The following is a 16,754-nucleotide window of genomic DNA, read 5'->3' on the forward strand; positions in this document are numbered from 1 at the left end:
GGTTATGACGTCCTATTTATACTGCAATGTTAATTCAGGGAGACCGGTTCAGTAACATATCTGGCACTTCCAGCAGAAGTCGTTTGCGGCCTGCTGACCTGGCTGGTAGGGGGGGGGGCTGATCCGTTTACTAACACCTGAGCTGGGGAAGTAGTTCAGCAGCTGCAGGGGGGTTGGGGGTCCGATGGGGGCTTACCGTGGTTGTGAAGGGGCTGCAGATAAAGGAGGATCTCTTTTAGGCCGGGTTGTCCAGAGGAACCTCAGAGAAGCTGCTGGTCATGGCCCGTCCTGAGAAAGTGTGTGAGAGAGAGAAGAAAGTGTGTGAGAGAGAAAAAGTCTGTGTGAGAGAAACAAAATAATGAGGAGACAGGGCATAGATGAAGTGATGACCGTGGGGAGTTTTAACCCTAGATCTATGGCTACATTTCCCCTGCTAATGGTTACTGAAGGATGCTTGAGTAATGGCAGCAGACCTACAGTCAGGATCCCTGCCAAAGTAGAACATTCAATACTAATGCGATGGTAGAACATGTGTTCTGAATCATATACTGTAGAACCATCTGACAGTAGTGGGACTAAACAATGGAATCCTACAGCCATCCTTTACAAGTGACCCTGCAGCCGCGGTTTACAAAATGTTCCATGCATTTTTGGACCGCTGAACGGCTGAAAGGACAACTGGCGTTCTCTCTCTTGGTTTGAGCTCAGCAACATGTCTTAGTAAAGGGGAAGGGTCAAACACACACATCTGCTGTTAACCACTGCCTTTCACTTGCCATGGCTTGACCATATAGTGATGCTTTCCATTGGTTTTGACCAGACATTCAAAACTGACTCAAACACCACCGCTATTAGAGCCCAACTGAATGTTGCTTTAGAAAACGACAGCTTGAACTAACTGTCGTGTTGAGTTGTTGGTTCAGTCTTCACCACCCAATTATAGAGGAATCCTCCACGCTGAGATATGGACATAGTCTGGGAGTTGTGGTGCTATCACCATGCTGTGTTAATTACATTCTCCCCGGGAGAGGAATGTTCAAGGCATAGTAGAACACTTCTGTTCAACATTGTATCCCTGAGTCAATTACAGAGAAAGAGGAAGTGGATAAACCAATCTGTCTCGTTGTGTTTTCAAATTACGCAAAGAAGCGAAAAGAGAGGTGTGATTTGTTTTTGGCCACTTTTTTTAAACGGCGAGGAACAATATTCAATTAACGGCATCAATAGACATAGATACCATGACGTTAGAAGAAGATGTATACAAATGTTCAACGGAAATGTGTCTTCTTCACCCCCAGCCGTCAGAAAGACACACATACACACAGAGGTTGTAGCAGATATTGAACTATACCAACCTCTTGGAGTTGTTGAAGCGATCCTGGCGGTGATGCTGGTGTTGTTGTTGTTGCTCTCGTTGGCCTCCACTGACTCCACTGAGGTCTTATTGGAGACAGTGTTCTCGTCATCAGTCTCCCCCACTGGGGCCTCAGGGGCCACATCTCCAGGGGCCCCATCATCAGGTTTGTCCACAGGGCTGGCAGGCGGTGGGTAGTCAGAGATTTTCTCACTATCTGCTGCAGAGTGAGTACAGAGTTTAATCATGTCAGTGTCTTAACATATTATTGTCGAATTATACACACAATATCTCTGAAGAGCTTGCCACAGCACATTTCAACACACCCATTATTGCATAAACCTGTATTTAACACATGTTCACCCAAATTCCGGCTAAGAAAGGCATATTTACCTTGCACTGCAAGACTGTGCTTTGTCATTACCCCTAAGCATTACTATAATGATAGCATTTCCTATCTGAGTCTCCTGGCCGGCAGTGTTTCTCTTTCTGTTCCTACAAGAATGTTTCTGCTCACTTTGACTGTTGGGGGATTTCTCCTCTACTGAACCAGCTGATCCAGGCCCAGGCCTCTGGTTGGTCGCCTAATGAGGTCCTGATTACTGACCGGGCCTTGCTGGGAGAGCAGCACCACACAGCTGGTTAAGAGCTGTGGGAAAGTATGGCCGCCTCGTTATTATCTTACCCAAGGTGATGGGGGGACTGTGGGGGATGGTGGGGACAAGGGTGCTACGAGGCTGGGGAGGGAGGGGGGTAACACCACTGCTGTTCTGGACATATCTGCAGCATTATTCAGATCTGTAAACCGCTATTTTTTAAGCACCATTGCTACCTCTTGTGAGGACAGACACTGGGAGACCAGAAGCAAGTACAGGGAGTGAATATTTAATAGTTAACAGACATGAAACAAAACACGGACAGCGTCTGGACAAGGGAAACATAACATTATTGCTGACACAGGGATCAAACTGCGGCTATGGAACCCTGACCTGTTCACAGGACGTTCTACCTGTCCCAGACCTGCTGTTTTCAACTCTCTAGAGACAGCAGGAGTGATAGAGATACTCTGAATGATCGGCTATGAAAAGCCAACTGACATTTACTCCTGAGGTGCTGACCTGTTGCACCCTCTACAACCACTGTGATTATTATTATTTGACCCTGCTGGTCATCGATGAACATTTGAACATCTTGGCCATGTTCTGTTATAATCTCCACCCGGCACAGCCAGAAGAGGACTGGCCACCCCTCATAGCCTGATTCCTCTCTAGGTTTCTTCCTAGGTTCTGGCCTTTCTAGGGAGTTTTTCCTAACCACCGTGCTTCTACACCTGCATTGCTTGCTGTTTGGGGTTTTAGGCTGGGTTTCTGTACAGCACTTTGTGACATCAGCTGATGTAAGAAGGGCTTTATAAATAGGGTTAGGTTTCGGGATTGTGGTTAAGGTTAGGTTTAGGAAAATAGGATTTTGAACGGGAATACATTTTTAACCCCCAAAATGTCCTGAAAAGGCACTCAGTGGCTGGTTGCTAAAACGAATCCCCGTCAATAGGTCAGTTTCTTCCAGGCCCCCAACTCACTCAAAACCAACACGCTAATTTACTGTCCAAGGGAATGTGGGAATGGAGAGTGAGATCTGTAATTAGCCTTGATGAGCGCTAAATCAGTCTCTGGGTCCAGACTCCATAATTGAGAAAATAAAGTGTCAAGGTCGGTCGCCAGAGCAGTTGGTAGAGATTAAGGTCGTTTCAAGTCATCCCTCACAGCTGGAGCCAAAGCTAAGAATGAGAGAGTGACAGGCAGAGGTACAAGTTGAGAGTGGCGGACTAATTAGAGGCCGAGGCATTGCTCTGCATGCTAGCAAGGATTAATGATAATGTTCGGGTTTTTCATAGTTTGTAAAATATGGTTAAAAATATATACAGTACCAGTCAAAAGTTTGGACACACCTACTCAATCAAGTATTTTTCTTTATTTTTTTACTATTTTCTACATTGTAGAATAATAGTGGAGATATTGAAACTGTGAAATAACACATATGGAATCATGTAGTATCCAAAAAAATGTGTTATATGTATTTTGATTTGTTTATTAGGGGCGGCAGGGTAGCCTAGTGGTTAGAGTGTTGGACTAGTAACCGGAAGGTTGCACGTTCAAATCCCTGAGCTGACAAGGTACAAATCTGTCGTTCTGCCACTAAACAGGCAGTTAACCCACTGTTCCTAGGCCGTCATTGAAAATAAGAATTTGTTCTTAACTGACTTGCCTCGTAAAATAAATTAAAATATATTTGAGATTCTTCAAAGTAGTGCTTTGCACACTCTTGGCATTCTCTCAACCAGCTTCATGAGGTAGTCACCTGGAATGCATTTCAATTAACAGGTGTACCTTCTTAAAAGTTTATTTGTGGAATTGCTTTCCTTCTTAATGCATTTGAGCCAATCAGTTTTGTTGTGACAAGATAAGGGTGGTATACAGAAGATAGCTCTATTTGGTTAAAGACCAAGTCCATGTTATGACAAGAACAGCTCAAACAAGCAAAGAGAAACGACAGTCCATCATTACTTTAAGACATTAAAGTCAGTCAATGCGGAAAATGTCAAGAACTTTGAAAGTTTCTTCAAGTGCAGTCGCAAAAACCATCAAGCGCTACGATGAAACGGGTTCTCATGAGGACTGCCACAGGAAAGGAAGACCCAGAGTTACCTCTGCTGTTGAGGGTAAGTTCATTAGAGTTACCAGCCTCAGAAATGTCATCCCAAATAAATGCCTCACAGTTCAAATAACAGACACATCTCAAAATCAACTGTTCAGAGGAGAAAAAAACACTACTAAAAGGACACCAATAATAAGAAGAGACTTGCATGGGCCAAGAAACACAAGCAATGGGAATTACACCGGTGGAAATCTGTCCTTTGGTCTGATGAATCCACATGCAATTTTTGGTTCTAGCCGCTGTGTCTTTGTGAGACGCAGAGTAGGTGAACGGATGATCTCTGCATGTGTAGTTCCCACCATGAAGCATGGAAGAGGAGGTGTGATGGTGTGGGGGTGCTTTGCTGGTGACACTGCCGGTAATTTACGTAGAATTCAAGGCACACTTGACCAACAAGGCTACCACAGCGTTCTGCAGCAATATGCCAATCCCATCTGGTTTGTGCTTAGTGGGACTATCATTTGTTTTTCAACAGGACAATGACCCAACACACCTCCAGGCTGTGAAAGGGCTATTTGACCAAAAAGGAGAATGACGGAGTGCTGCATCAGATGACCTGGCCTCAACCCAATTGAGATGGTTTGGGATGAGTTGGACCGCAGAGTGAAGGAAAAGCAGCCAACAAGTGCTCAGCATATGTGGGAACTCCTTCAAGACTGTTGGGAAAGTATTCCAGGTAAAGCTGGTTGAGAGAATGCCAAGAGTGTGCAAAGCTGTCATCAAGGCAAAGGGTGGCTACTTTGAAGAATCTAAAATATATTTTGATTTGTTTAACACTTGTTTGGTTACTACATGATTCCCTATGTGTTATTTCATAGTGTTGATGTCTTCACTATTATTCTACAATGAAGAAAATAATAAAAAGAAAAGAAAAACCCTTGAATTAGTAGGTGTTCTAAAACCTTTGACCAGTAGAGTGTGTGTGTGTGTGTGTGTGTGTGTGTGTGTGTGTGTGTGTGTGTGTGTGTGTGTGTGTGTGTGTGTGTGTGTGTGTGTGTGTGTGTGTGTGTGTGTGTGTACTTCCACAAGCAGAGAACGCTTGAAAACGAGAATAGCAAAGTTTCCCCTTTTTCTGAGGTTCAAGAGGTTCTTACAACATCATACTGAGGAGGTAGTAACACAATCTAAGCCTTTCATCATGGCACCGAAAAACAATCCTACAAAGTGGAAGTCGACCAAATCGATCAGCGGACATGTAGGACATTTTGGTCAAGCCAAACCATAAAAAGGAACAGAAATACATAAAGGACCGACAATAACCAAAATATTTCAAAAGGGCTTTCTCTCCACACCTCTAGTAAAGGAGACGGACTGCACTGCAAGGATCTTGACACCCGTAAAGACAACAGAGAGGTTAAGAAATAGAGACCATGTCTAATTGTGTATCTGTGTGTCTTTGTGTTTGAGCGCGTTTGCTGTGTGCGTGCGTAATTCATTCTAAAAGGAGTTCAACTGTTATCATTACTCTGCTTCATACACATCAGATCCTTTCCATTGCGTCCATCTCAAACCCAGTCCTAGTGACAGTTGTCTATAATTTTTTAACAGACTGACTTTACAGGCATGGGGCAGCAGTATGCTTTTACAACAGTGGAATTCACACCTCTCCAAATCATGGTTTCATTTGTTTGACTTGTATCTCTTTTAGAAAGAGCACAGAAAAAAAGTCAAGTTGAAAGGTTACGGCTGGGAGAAGTGCAAAAGAAGCAGACGTCTGTCGCTACTGAGCTGCATCAAAACAGTAGCAACACATGATGCCAGTGCAACGTCTTGAGTTGATGATTTTTTTAAAAGGAGAGGAAAAAAATGACTTGGGAGGTAGTTACTTTTAAAAGAGCCAATCAAAACTGACCCATTCCACAAAGTGTGACCCAGGGTGAAGAGAGAAAGACAGGCTCAAACATGTCCACAACAGTCACAAAGCCTGGGAAGACCTCTGAGAGAAATAAGAATTCAACCACTTTCAACCTAAACAAAAAGTTATGTCAAAAGGAAGGGCTATCAGATTGAGAATAAATGAAAACAGCTAATGCTGCATGGTGTTCTCTTCTCTTACTATAACGGTTGATGTTTCCATTATTTCACTGTGTGTGTTTTATTACACAGGTGTCCGATGCCTGACATTCAGGATTCTTTAGCAGGGTTCTACATTGCCACCATTTTTCTCGCATGTGTGACAAATTATTTTGCTGTGCGACCTGGAATTGTTATTTAGGAACACCAGTGGACATATATATTTTTTTAAGTATGATTCAAGCTTTAATACTTCTCATTGTGCTCCTAAAACCTGTCACTATTTTGAAATGTCCTCTGTTTAAAGCACTGAGAACAATAGACCACAGTATAAAAGGTCATGTCTTATAACACAAGAACACATTAAAGGTAGCCTATACCATAGAAGCTGTAGTTACACATCCATCAGAGACCAATGAACAACTCGCTCTGTGCTTTGACTCTCCTGTTCATTCTCTAGGGTTTTGTTTCCATCCAGTGGCGGACGTTGGTACGGCACCTCACCACAAAGATGACATTACACAGAGTAGTGTAAAACATTTTACAAATCAAACGTGTTATGGATGGTGACAGTGGTGTCACAAAGGAGTGGGCAATGAGAGCTGACCCACTAGGCAGTTCAACATCTAGTTTTGATTTACAGTACGTTTGGTTGAGTTGTTAATTAACGTGAATTCAAGGTGACAAAAAATGGCACAATCTCATTGGATTTAGGTTCAAAAGTAAGGAGAAAAAAACGATGAAAATCCCTGACGTTTATGACTTCTTTCAAATCCAATCAGTTTTCCAAGTTGATTCAACCAGTTTTTGCCCAGTGGGGAAGTTCTTATCTATCTAAACAATGCATAGTCATGACTGAAAGTATTGGCACCCTTGATAAAGATGAGAAAAAAGACTGTATAAATAACACAAATACTGAGATATATTGTATGCTCAACATTTTGGGGGAAATTATATTATATTAATACAATTGCTCACAGATAAAATATTTTGTTTACCAAGAAATGTAAAAAAAAAAAAAGATGGGTATCAAAATGATTGAAAGTCCGGAGATGGGATGGCTACCACAAATGTTTCATTTTGTGGCCAATTAACCATTTCTTTGTGGATTTTGATGTGTTCTTGGGGTCACATATTCTTTATCCCCTTACACTTGTGTGTATAAGACAGTAGTTTGGAATTGTTAGTTAGATTACTTGTTGGTTATTACTGCATTGTCGGAACTAGAAGCACAAGCATTTTGCTACACTCGCATTAACATCTGTTGTGTTAACACCATGTGTATGTGACAAATAACATTTTATTTTATTTTATTTTATTTGATGTACTGTAACTTTGGGCTCCTGAGTGGCGCAGCGGTCTAAAGCACTGCATCTCAGTGCTAGAGGCGTCACTACAGACACCCTGGTTTGAATCCAGGCTGTATCACAACCAGCCGTGATTGGGAGTCCCATAGGGCGGCCAGTGTAGGCCGTCATTGTAAATAATAATTTATTCTTAACTGACTTGCCTAGGTAAATAAAGGCTAAATAAAAATACAAAATTCATTTTAAAAACTTGGTGAAGTTCATGATGCCGTTGACCTTAGTTAGCAAGGGCCCAGGACCAACAGCCCCCACAACATCAAAGATCCACCACCATATCTTACAGTATGTATGAGGATTTTTCTCTTAAACACCAAACCACGGTGTGTGTGACCAAATAGCTCTATTTTTGTCTAATCTGATCATAGCACCTGGTTCCAATCCAAGTGCCAATGCTGTTTAGCGAACACCAGGTATTTACATTTGTTGCTCAATAAAGGCTCCTATTGGCATGGAGGTGGCGTCTATTTGTAGATTTGGAGTCTTGGTGACCCCAGGATGCGACCAAGTTCGGTAATTCTCTAACGATGACCCTCTGTCTTTTCTTTGTCTAACCATCTTCCTCACTGTGATTGGGGACAAGTTACACTTGGTTCTTCTACCAGACATGCTAACCACTGATCCAGTGGTTTTAAACTTTGTAAATGTTGCCCAGTAGTTTCCTTTTCCCCATTGTGATGGATGACAAATGGATTTTTACATGCGGTGTTACCTCATTTTTACCTCAGTGAAACAGGAAGTCAAGAAAGGCCACAATACAGTTCTTTAAATGATGCATTTTGTGTCACCATGAATAAGTGGCCAGGGACACTTTGCTTCAGGGGGAGTTGTGATATGCAAAAAAAACACATTCCATTACACATGTGTGTAACAGGACAAATATCTTCAAAATGTGACTGCTAACATGCAAAACATTTTGGGACTGTATCAACAGTGGACTAATGAAAAATACACTAAAATATAGTTTGAGTAGAGTTCCCCTATAGGCTGAGATGAATGCAAAAAGAAGTATACTATGTTAATGCTGATTCAATTTTGTTTGATTTTATTTACATGAATCGTTAGGAGTGCTCAACATTTTGATATCTTTTTTAGATTTGTTTTATTACTTGTTAAACAACATATTTTTCTCTGAGCAGTTGTATTAGTAATATAATGTTCCTATACATTGGCCAGGTCGCAGTTGTAAATGAGAACTTGTTTTCAACTGGCCTACCTGGTTAAATAAAAAAATGGAATAAACCTCAGTATTTGCATTATTTATTTCACACAGTCTTTTTTGATCATCTTTATCAAGGGTGCCAATCATTTCGGTCGTGACTGTAAATGTAAGCTCTTAGGGACTCTAAACCTCACACAGTGCTCAACTCACTGTTTTGAATCAAACTTGAATAGAAACAGTGATATGAGCAACACACCTGCCACACAAGACATCATGAAGTTTTAAAAAATAAGTTGAAAAATGCATTATTTCAGCTGTGACTCTGGGCATTTTAAAACGTAGATAACTACGAATATATTATAGCTATTAGCACACATTGACTTCCTTCCCTCTTCTCTTTAACAGCTGTTGCAAAAGAGGAAATCCACTCTGAACACAAAAGCCATTCCAGTAACCAAACAATACATCACACCTGACAGAACACTGTGCAATAACTCAACAACTCATAAAAACTACAAATATAGAATTCTCAATAGAGAATTGTTCCTCTTTTGGGGGCACATTGTCATAGACCCAGCAAAGTGACCCTACGAGAGGACAGTACATGCACTGGTCCATTGCCTCATCAAGCTCACCTCTTTCTCCCTCACTTCCCTTAACCAGGACCTCGGTGCTGTTGAGATCCACGGTGGTAAAGGTGTCCATCCCTGGAGAGGTGATCAAAGACAACATGCAATTTGTTCTTAACTGACTTGCCTAGTTAAATAAAGGTTAAATAAAAAATGGTTACTACCAGTCTAACACGTTATTGACCACAAGTTAATGTACATGAGCTAGATGCTCATTATTATTTTTTGGGGTAGTTCAGTTTCTCTTTCTCTCTGCATTGTTAGGAATGGCCCATAAGTAAGCAGTTCACTGTTAGCATGGGATGAATCAAATCTAAATCAAGATTTACAGAAGTGTTTTGGTGATGTCTTGTGTACAAGCTTCTACAAAGTCTAAGTTTCCCTATTAGTGTGTAGTAAATGATCATTAATGAGGAGAGTGTAAATGAATGTAGTGTATTCTCATCCATACAGATGTATAATACTGCATGTTTTGTTCTATACATATTCTATGTAATTCTATGTTGTCACCCTTCTGTGTTGAGGAGTTGTCAAACACGGCGTCGGGATCCGCAGTACTCAGAGGCAGATCCTCATGCCTGTCTCGGAGATCTACGGAGTACCTCTGGAAACACAACAGGGTACAACACACACACACACCTCAACGGGCTAGAAAACAGACAGGCATCTACAGACATCATTGAATGCTAGCGTTTTGGTGTTTGTACAAAGTCAAGTTGAAGATTTGTTATAGAATGTTAGAATGGATTAAATCACAGAATTGAACTGGACAAACAGCATATACCTTACTCACCCTTGATGTCTTCTTAGTAAAGAAGCATGTTGCTCCAAGCACACAGGCAGTGATGATGATCACAATAAAGATGATCAATCCTATCAAGAAACAGAAAACAATCAATTGTTGAGCAATAAAGATAAAAGGCCATGTTGATGTCATTTATAATGTGGGTTAGTCTGACAAATGATCACCAATTCAGATTTGTTGTCAGAACACACACCGTTGGGCAAGTTTGAGACATTTTTTAAATGCAATCATGTTACCAATGTGGGGCGATTTTCTCGCAGAGGGTTTTGGTTGAGCAGTTCCCGCCGAACCTTTTGAATAAAGAGAAGATAAAAGTTGTGTACTGATGGATTCACTTCACAGTGGATTCACTTCACAGTGGATTCACTTCAGTCTGGTGAGATCAACTCACTTCTATTCTCGGTGGTGCTAGTAGCAGAAGTGCTAGCAGTTGTGCTGCTGGCCTCTGCTGGGGGCTTTGATGTAGAGACGTCCATTGGTGAGGGCCAGGATGTCGGTCCTGGAGAGGCATCTTGAGAAAAACGACTGTTACTTTACCTCCACCAAAGCAGGTAGGAAATTAGCATCGATCAGAGATGGAGCCAAGACTTAGACCCCTTGAGACCGAGACTGTATCGACTGGTCTTGAGGGGTCTCAAGACCCAAGGCAACGAGGTCAAGACTCCATCTCCAGTATCGACCATTGACCATAAACTGACCATACAGTGAAAGCAGCAACTCCAACCTACCTGAACTGGTCTTCAGTGGTGTGGTTACCGTGTGGTTAGGCCTCCCGGTGGAATTGGTTATAGGGACGTTATCAAAAATGAGATCAGTAAGGTTTGGGTTTATGGCGAATAATGTAAAATTATTGTTGTCTACAGTCGTGGTATGTCTTGGAGTGGCTGTTTTGTTGGCTGGGTTGGAGGCTGAGGTGGGCTGGGTTACAGTGGGATTGACTGGCTGTGTCTGGGCTGTGGTGGTAGAAGCCAGGACGAGACCTGAAAAAAGACATGAGTATGGTTTAGAATCAGTGTTGGGGAGTAGTGAACTACATGTAGTTCAACTGGTCCTATTAATGACATTATTAATGACATTTTGCTGTAGCTTGGTGGTACTGTAGTTGAACTAAATTCACATCTTGGTAGTGTTTTCAGTAGTTTATTACTTTGTTGCTGTCACACCCTGACCATAGTTTACTTTGTATATTTCTATGTTTTGGTTGGTCAGGGTGTGAGCTGAGTGGGCATTCTATGTTTCATGTCTAGTTTGTCTATTTCTATGTCTGGCCTGATATGGTTCGCAATCAGAGGCAGGTGTTAGTCATTGTCTCTGATTGGGAACCATATTTAGGTAGCCTGGGTTTCACTGTGTGTTTGTGGGTGATTGTTCCTGTCTCTGTGTTTTCACCAGATAGGGCTGTTTCGGTTTTCGTTACGTTTCCACATTTGTTTTTTGTTGTAGTTTTTGTATTGATTCGTGTTTTACGTTTGTTGATTAAACATGGATCGCAATCTACACGCCGCATTTTGGTCCGACTCTCCTTCACCAAAAGAGAACCGTTACAGAATCACCCACCGCAACGGGACCAAGCGGCGTGTCAACAGGCAGGAGAAGAACAAAGGCAGCAAAAGCGGCGCAATGAGGATTGGACATGGGATGATATATTGGATGGCAAGGGTTGCTATACATGGGAGGAGATCCTGGTGGGAAGGGATCGCCTTCCATGGGAACAGGTGGAGGCAGCGAGGAGAGCAGAGGCAGCCAGAGAGAGGAGCCGGCGATATGAGGGAACACGGTTGGCAAGGAAGCCCGAGAGTCAGCCCCAAAAATTTCTTGGGGGGGCTCACAGGGAGTAGGGCTACGCCAGGTAGGAGACCTGCGCAAACTCCCTGTGCTTACCGGGGGGCTGGAGAGACCGGGCAGGCACCGTGTTATGCAGTGGTGCACACGGTGTCCCCAGTGCGGGTGCATAGCCCGGTATGGTATATTCCAGCTCCTTGTATCGGCCGGGCTAGAGTGGGCATCGAGCCAGGTAAGGTTGGGCAGGCTCGGTGCTCAAGAGCTCCAGTTCGCCTGCACGGTCCGGTCTATCCAGTACCACCTCCACACCCCAGCCCTCCGGTAGCAGCTCCCCGCACTAGGCTTCCTGTGCGTGTCCTCGGTCCAGTACCACCAGTACCAGCACCACGCATCAGGCCTACAGTGCGCCTCGCCTCTCCTACGCTGTCGGAGTCTCCCGCCTCTCCAGCGCCCTCGGAGCCTTTCTCCTCTCCTGCGCTGCCGGAGTCTCCCGCCTGTTCAGCGCAGCTAGAGCCTTCTTCCTCTACAGCGCTGCTGGAGTCTCCTGCCTGTTCAGCGCAGCCAGAGCTGCCAGCCTGCATGGAGCAGCCAGAGCTGTCAGTCTGCATGGAGCAGCCAGAGCTGTCAGTCTGCATGGAGCAGCCAGAGCTGTCAGTCTGCATGGAGCAGCCAGAGCTGTCAGTCTGCATGGAGCAGCCAGAGCTGTCAGTCTGCATGGAGCAGCCAGAGCTGCCAGTCTGCAAGGAGCTGCCAGTCTACAAGGAGCTGCCAGCCTGCAAGGAGCCGCCAGAGCTGTCAGCCTGAAAGGAGCCGCCAGAGCCGCCAGTCAGCGTGGAGCCGCCAGAGCCGCCAGTCAGCGTGGAGCCGCCAGAGCCGCCAGTCAGCGTGGAGCCGCCAGAGCCGCCAGTCAGCGTGGAGCCGCCAGAGCCGCCAGTCAGCGTGTGTAGCCGCCAGAGCCGCCAGTCAGCGTGGAGCCGCCAGAGCCGCCAGTCAGCGTGGAGCCGCCAGAGCCGCCAGTCAGCGTGGAGCCGCCAGAGCCGCCAGTCAGCGTGGAGCCGCCAGAGCCGCCAGTCAGCGTGGAGCCGCCAGAGCCGCCAGTCAGCGTGGAGCAGCCAGAGCCGCCAGTCAGCGTGGAGCAGCCAGAGCCGCCAGTCAGCGTGGAGCAGCCAGATCTTTCAGTCTGCCAGGTTCCGCCAGTCAGCCAGACTCTTCCAGATCTGCCAGTCAGCCAGAACTGCCAGTCAGCCAGACTCTTCCAGATCTGCCAGTCAGCCAAGATCTGCCAGTCAGCCAGGATCTGCCGAAACCACCAGCCAGCCAGGATCTGGTAGATCCATCAACCTGCCTGAGCTTCCTCTCACTCCCGAGCTTCCTCTCACTCCCGAGTTACGTTTCCACGTTGGTTTTTTTTGTAGTTTTTGTATTGATTCGTGTTTTACGTTATGTTGATTAAACATGGATCGCAATCTACATGCCGCATTTTGGTCCGACTCTCCTTCACCAAAAGAGAACCGTTACAGTTGTGGTGTAGCTAACCACTGGAACTACACACTACTTGTTTTTTGCAATAAGAAAATAAAGTATGGGTGAAGTAGGAAATAATCTCCTTTTTTTTTTTGGGGTATCAGCGTTTGGGAATCCCCGGTCTATGATATTTCAGATTTAGAAATGATAATTTTCACAAAGTAGCTTCAATGTAGTGAACTTCTTTTTTTTTTAAGTCAAAATGAAGTTGTAGTCACATTATGCATATTGAGCAACAACTGTCCCGTAGACGGGACACCGATCCACAAGAAGTTTAAGTAAACTATAGTTCCTTAAGGTAGGGCTCTACAGCACCGCCGTCTACGCGCATATGCGCCTAATTATTTTGCTGTGAGACCTGGAATAGAAAAATCAAGGATGTAATATCTCAAATCTCTTTCATTGTGCTCCTAAATGTATTTGTGTGCGCCTGCATTTTTCAACTTAGGTGCACACATGCTCCTCGTAGAGCCCTGTAAGAGTAGCTTTAGTGTAGCTCATCTTCTTCCAATGTAAAGTAATTGGGAGTTTGGTAGACTATAATATCAGAGTAGCTTCCCCAACACTGTCTAGAATATAGAGAAGAAACCATTGCATAGATAGAGCATTGATTACATCAGCAACTTTTTTGGGCAGATAAACTGAATTGACAAAACCAGTTGAGAAAACAATCTCGTATTTGTATAATAACCTGTGCAAAATAATCAAAGACTTGATCTTAAATATACAAAAACAAGCAAAGTACATAAAAGTAATGTTATACTAGATAACATTCAAGTAACCTTAAGAGTGTTTGGCCAGCCCCCCAAAATAAAATCTATTTTTATTACTTTAAAGATTTTTTTAAAAAGAGCTTCTGGACAGTAAACGAAAGGTCGCTGGTTCGAATCACCGAGCCGACTAGGTTGATGTGCTCTTGCACAAGGGCACATCAACACGTCTCCTGTAAGTCGCCCTGGATAAGAGCGTCTGCTACATGACTCAAATGTAAACATACTGTAAATGTCACAAAAACAGAGAGAGACAGCTTACCCAAAAGGACAGTCAGACAGGGAAAAGTCAACTGCATTTTGTCCATTTTGAGTAACCCTTGTGTGTAGTTCTCTTTCCTTGTCACTCTAGTAGCCTGCTGTAGACTGTGTCACTAACAGAGTGAGGAAATGCAGTGCAGTCTAGTGCATCCCTCTCAGGATGCTGGGCCATGAAGCCACAGAGAACATTCACCGCCACAGGATGTATAATAGAGAAATAGCGTTGCTCGAAAAAGTACTGGGGGAAATGACAAACTTTTATACAAAACTACCCCCCCCCCCCTCCGGGTCCAGAATTCAGACATTCTCTCAAAAGCAGAAGAGTAATGCTTTTCTATGATCTATGATTCTGCCCATGCCCAAACCCGGACATTTATTGTTTGATTCCATCATTAAAAGTGGATGCTGAATTTGATTCCTGATGCTTGTGTGTGTTAAGGTACCCTTACAACACCCTTATCTTACCTCATCTTATGACTGCATTGGGTCATGTCTGTCATTATCAGATTGCCACAGATACTTGTTGTTGATCTGAGTCATCATGCTGTATTTATAACTTCCTTGTAACCTCTCAGTTCTTTCCTTTGAAGGCAACAGACAGCAGGCACATACAGCGACGATGGGGCTCATGCAATCTTTTTAAGGACAAATAACTAAATATCTACTTACAGCAGTAGTCAGTAGACTCAGAGAAAAAAAGGTGCTGTCTGGAACCTAAAAGGGTTATTTAGCTGTCCCCATAGGATAACCCATGAATTAACCCTTTTTTGTTCCAGGTAGAACCCATTTGGTTCCAGGTAGAACCCTTTCCACAGAGGGTTCTACCTGGAACCAAAAAGGGTTACCCTATGGGGACAGCAGATGAACCCTTTTTTCTAAGAGTGTAGTGATAGTGGATTTCAAGGCCTCTCGCACACTCCTCATCCTCTCCAGTTGCCTAATAAATCACACTTTGATACCAGTTGTTGGTATGCCGTCAAAGAAAACACTGCAGAATCTTGGACATGTTGCTTACAAGCTAGAATGTTGAATACAATTTTAACTTACACTGTAGGTTGTCTATCTGTGCGGTTGGTCCTTCAACTACTCGAAAATTGAGGCAAAATATCCACAGGATATAATCGTTAACCTGACTTTTTAAAGCACCAGTACTGACATTTCTATCACCTAGCACATGAGCAAAACCGCATGCAGGGCGTGAATGTCAGATACAATCAAATTAAATATTATTTGTCACATGCGCTGATGCACAAATAATATTTTGATTTGCACCCCCCACAACCACAGGGCTCTCCAGAGGGTGGTGCGGTCTACCCAAAACTAGGGGCAAACTACCTGCCCTCCAGGGCACATACAGCACCCGATGTCACAGGAAGGCCAAAAAGATCACCAAGGACAACAACCACCCGAGCCACTGCCTGTTCACCCCGCTATCATCCAGAAGGCGAGGTCAGTACAGGTGCATCAAAGCTGGGACCGAGAGACTGAAAAACATCTTCTATCTCCAGGCCATCAGACTGGCCACCATATGTATATACTGTATTCTATTCTACTGTATCTTAGTCTATGCCTCTCTGACATTGCTCATCCTAATATTTATATATTCTTAATTCCATTCCTTTACTTTAGATTTGTGTGTATTGTTGTGAAATTGTTAGATATTACTTGTTAGATATTACTGCACTGTTGGAGCTAGAACACAAGCATTTCGCTACACCCGCAATAACATCTGCTAAACATGTGTATGTAATTTGATTTGATTGGAGATCAGAATGACAGTTTTATTTTTATCCACAAGAGGTCAGCATTGTATCACACGCAAATAAAACCATCACCACAGCTCTCTCCTCTAAATCCAAAATGCTTTGTCAATGGAGCTTTTGAGAGTGTCTTGGCAACATCTGACCCAACAGTGAGACAGACGCTGCTGGTACCTTTGGGCGGAAAGTTGGACTCTGACTCAGTCCTCAAGAAACATTCCATGTCAAATGATTTACACTTTCCCCATTAAAACAAGCCAACGTTCTGAGAAACCCTTTTAATCTCAAATAATGTGCTAGTAATTCATGAAGCTAAACGTACAGTCAGTACATGCCAGTGTTGATGTCTACGGAGCCAAAGTAGACAGAGTTGAGGCCTAAAGTAAAATAATATCTAAACCAATTGGTTCATAAGATCTCAATATTGGACGGGAGTGCGAGTGTGGTGCTATGTGGTTAGGTCGAGGTGAGGTCTTGGGTTGTGGGTTGTTCCTGGGGTTTAGACTTGAGTGGAAGTTGAGGTTCTGTTTGGCCTGGTTGCTATAACATGGAGCAATACTAGTTAACCTTTTAGGGCTCATTAAGCTTAGTTTTCATGTTCTTTTGTCATGCACA

At 43.6% G+C, this 16,754-nt stretch overlaps 1 protein-coding gene across 4 annotated transcripts in view; it reads right to left on the minus strand.

The window, feature by feature from the left end:
• The window catches only part of LOC112236623 (rho GTPase-activating protein gacJ), a 36,982-nt gene extending 22,393 nt beyond the window's left edge, over positions 1-14,589 (minus strand). For 3 of the 4 annotated variants that reach the window (XM_042329641.1, XM_042329643.1, XM_042329642.1), the window contains exons 1-9: positions 14,381-14,589; positions 10,771-11,022; positions 10,434-10,553; positions 10,279-10,332; positions 10,031-10,110; positions 9,748-9,841; positions 9,244-9,315; positions 1,356-1,574; positions 197-288 (exon numbers count right to left, since the gene is read on the minus strand). In XM_042329641.1, the coding sequence (XP_042185575.1) occupies positions 236-288; positions 1,356-1,574; positions 9,244-9,315; positions 9,748-9,841; positions 10,031-10,110; positions 10,279-10,332; positions 10,434-10,553; positions 10,771-11,022; positions 14,381-14,426 (990 nt within the window). In that variant the 5' untranslated portion in view covers positions 14,427-14,589 and the 3' untranslated portion in view covers positions 197-235. The remainder of the gene's footprint in view (positions 1-196; positions 289-1,355; positions 1,575-9,243; positions 9,316-9,747; positions 9,842-10,030; positions 10,111-10,278; positions 10,333-10,433; positions 10,554-10,770; positions 11,023-14,380) is intronic. The other variant, XM_042329640.1, reaches the window with a different exon arrangement.
• Positions 14,590-16,754: the final 2,165 nt, after the last annotated feature.

Source organism: Oncorhynchus tshawytscha, linkage group LG11, assembly GCF_018296145.1.
Source record: "Oncorhynchus tshawytscha isolate Ot180627B linkage group LG11, Otsh_v2.0, whole genome shotgun sequence".
In the NCBI taxonomy this organism is placed as follows: domain Eukaryota; kingdom Metazoa; phylum Chordata; class Actinopteri; order Salmoniformes; family Salmonidae; genus Oncorhynchus; species Oncorhynchus tshawytscha.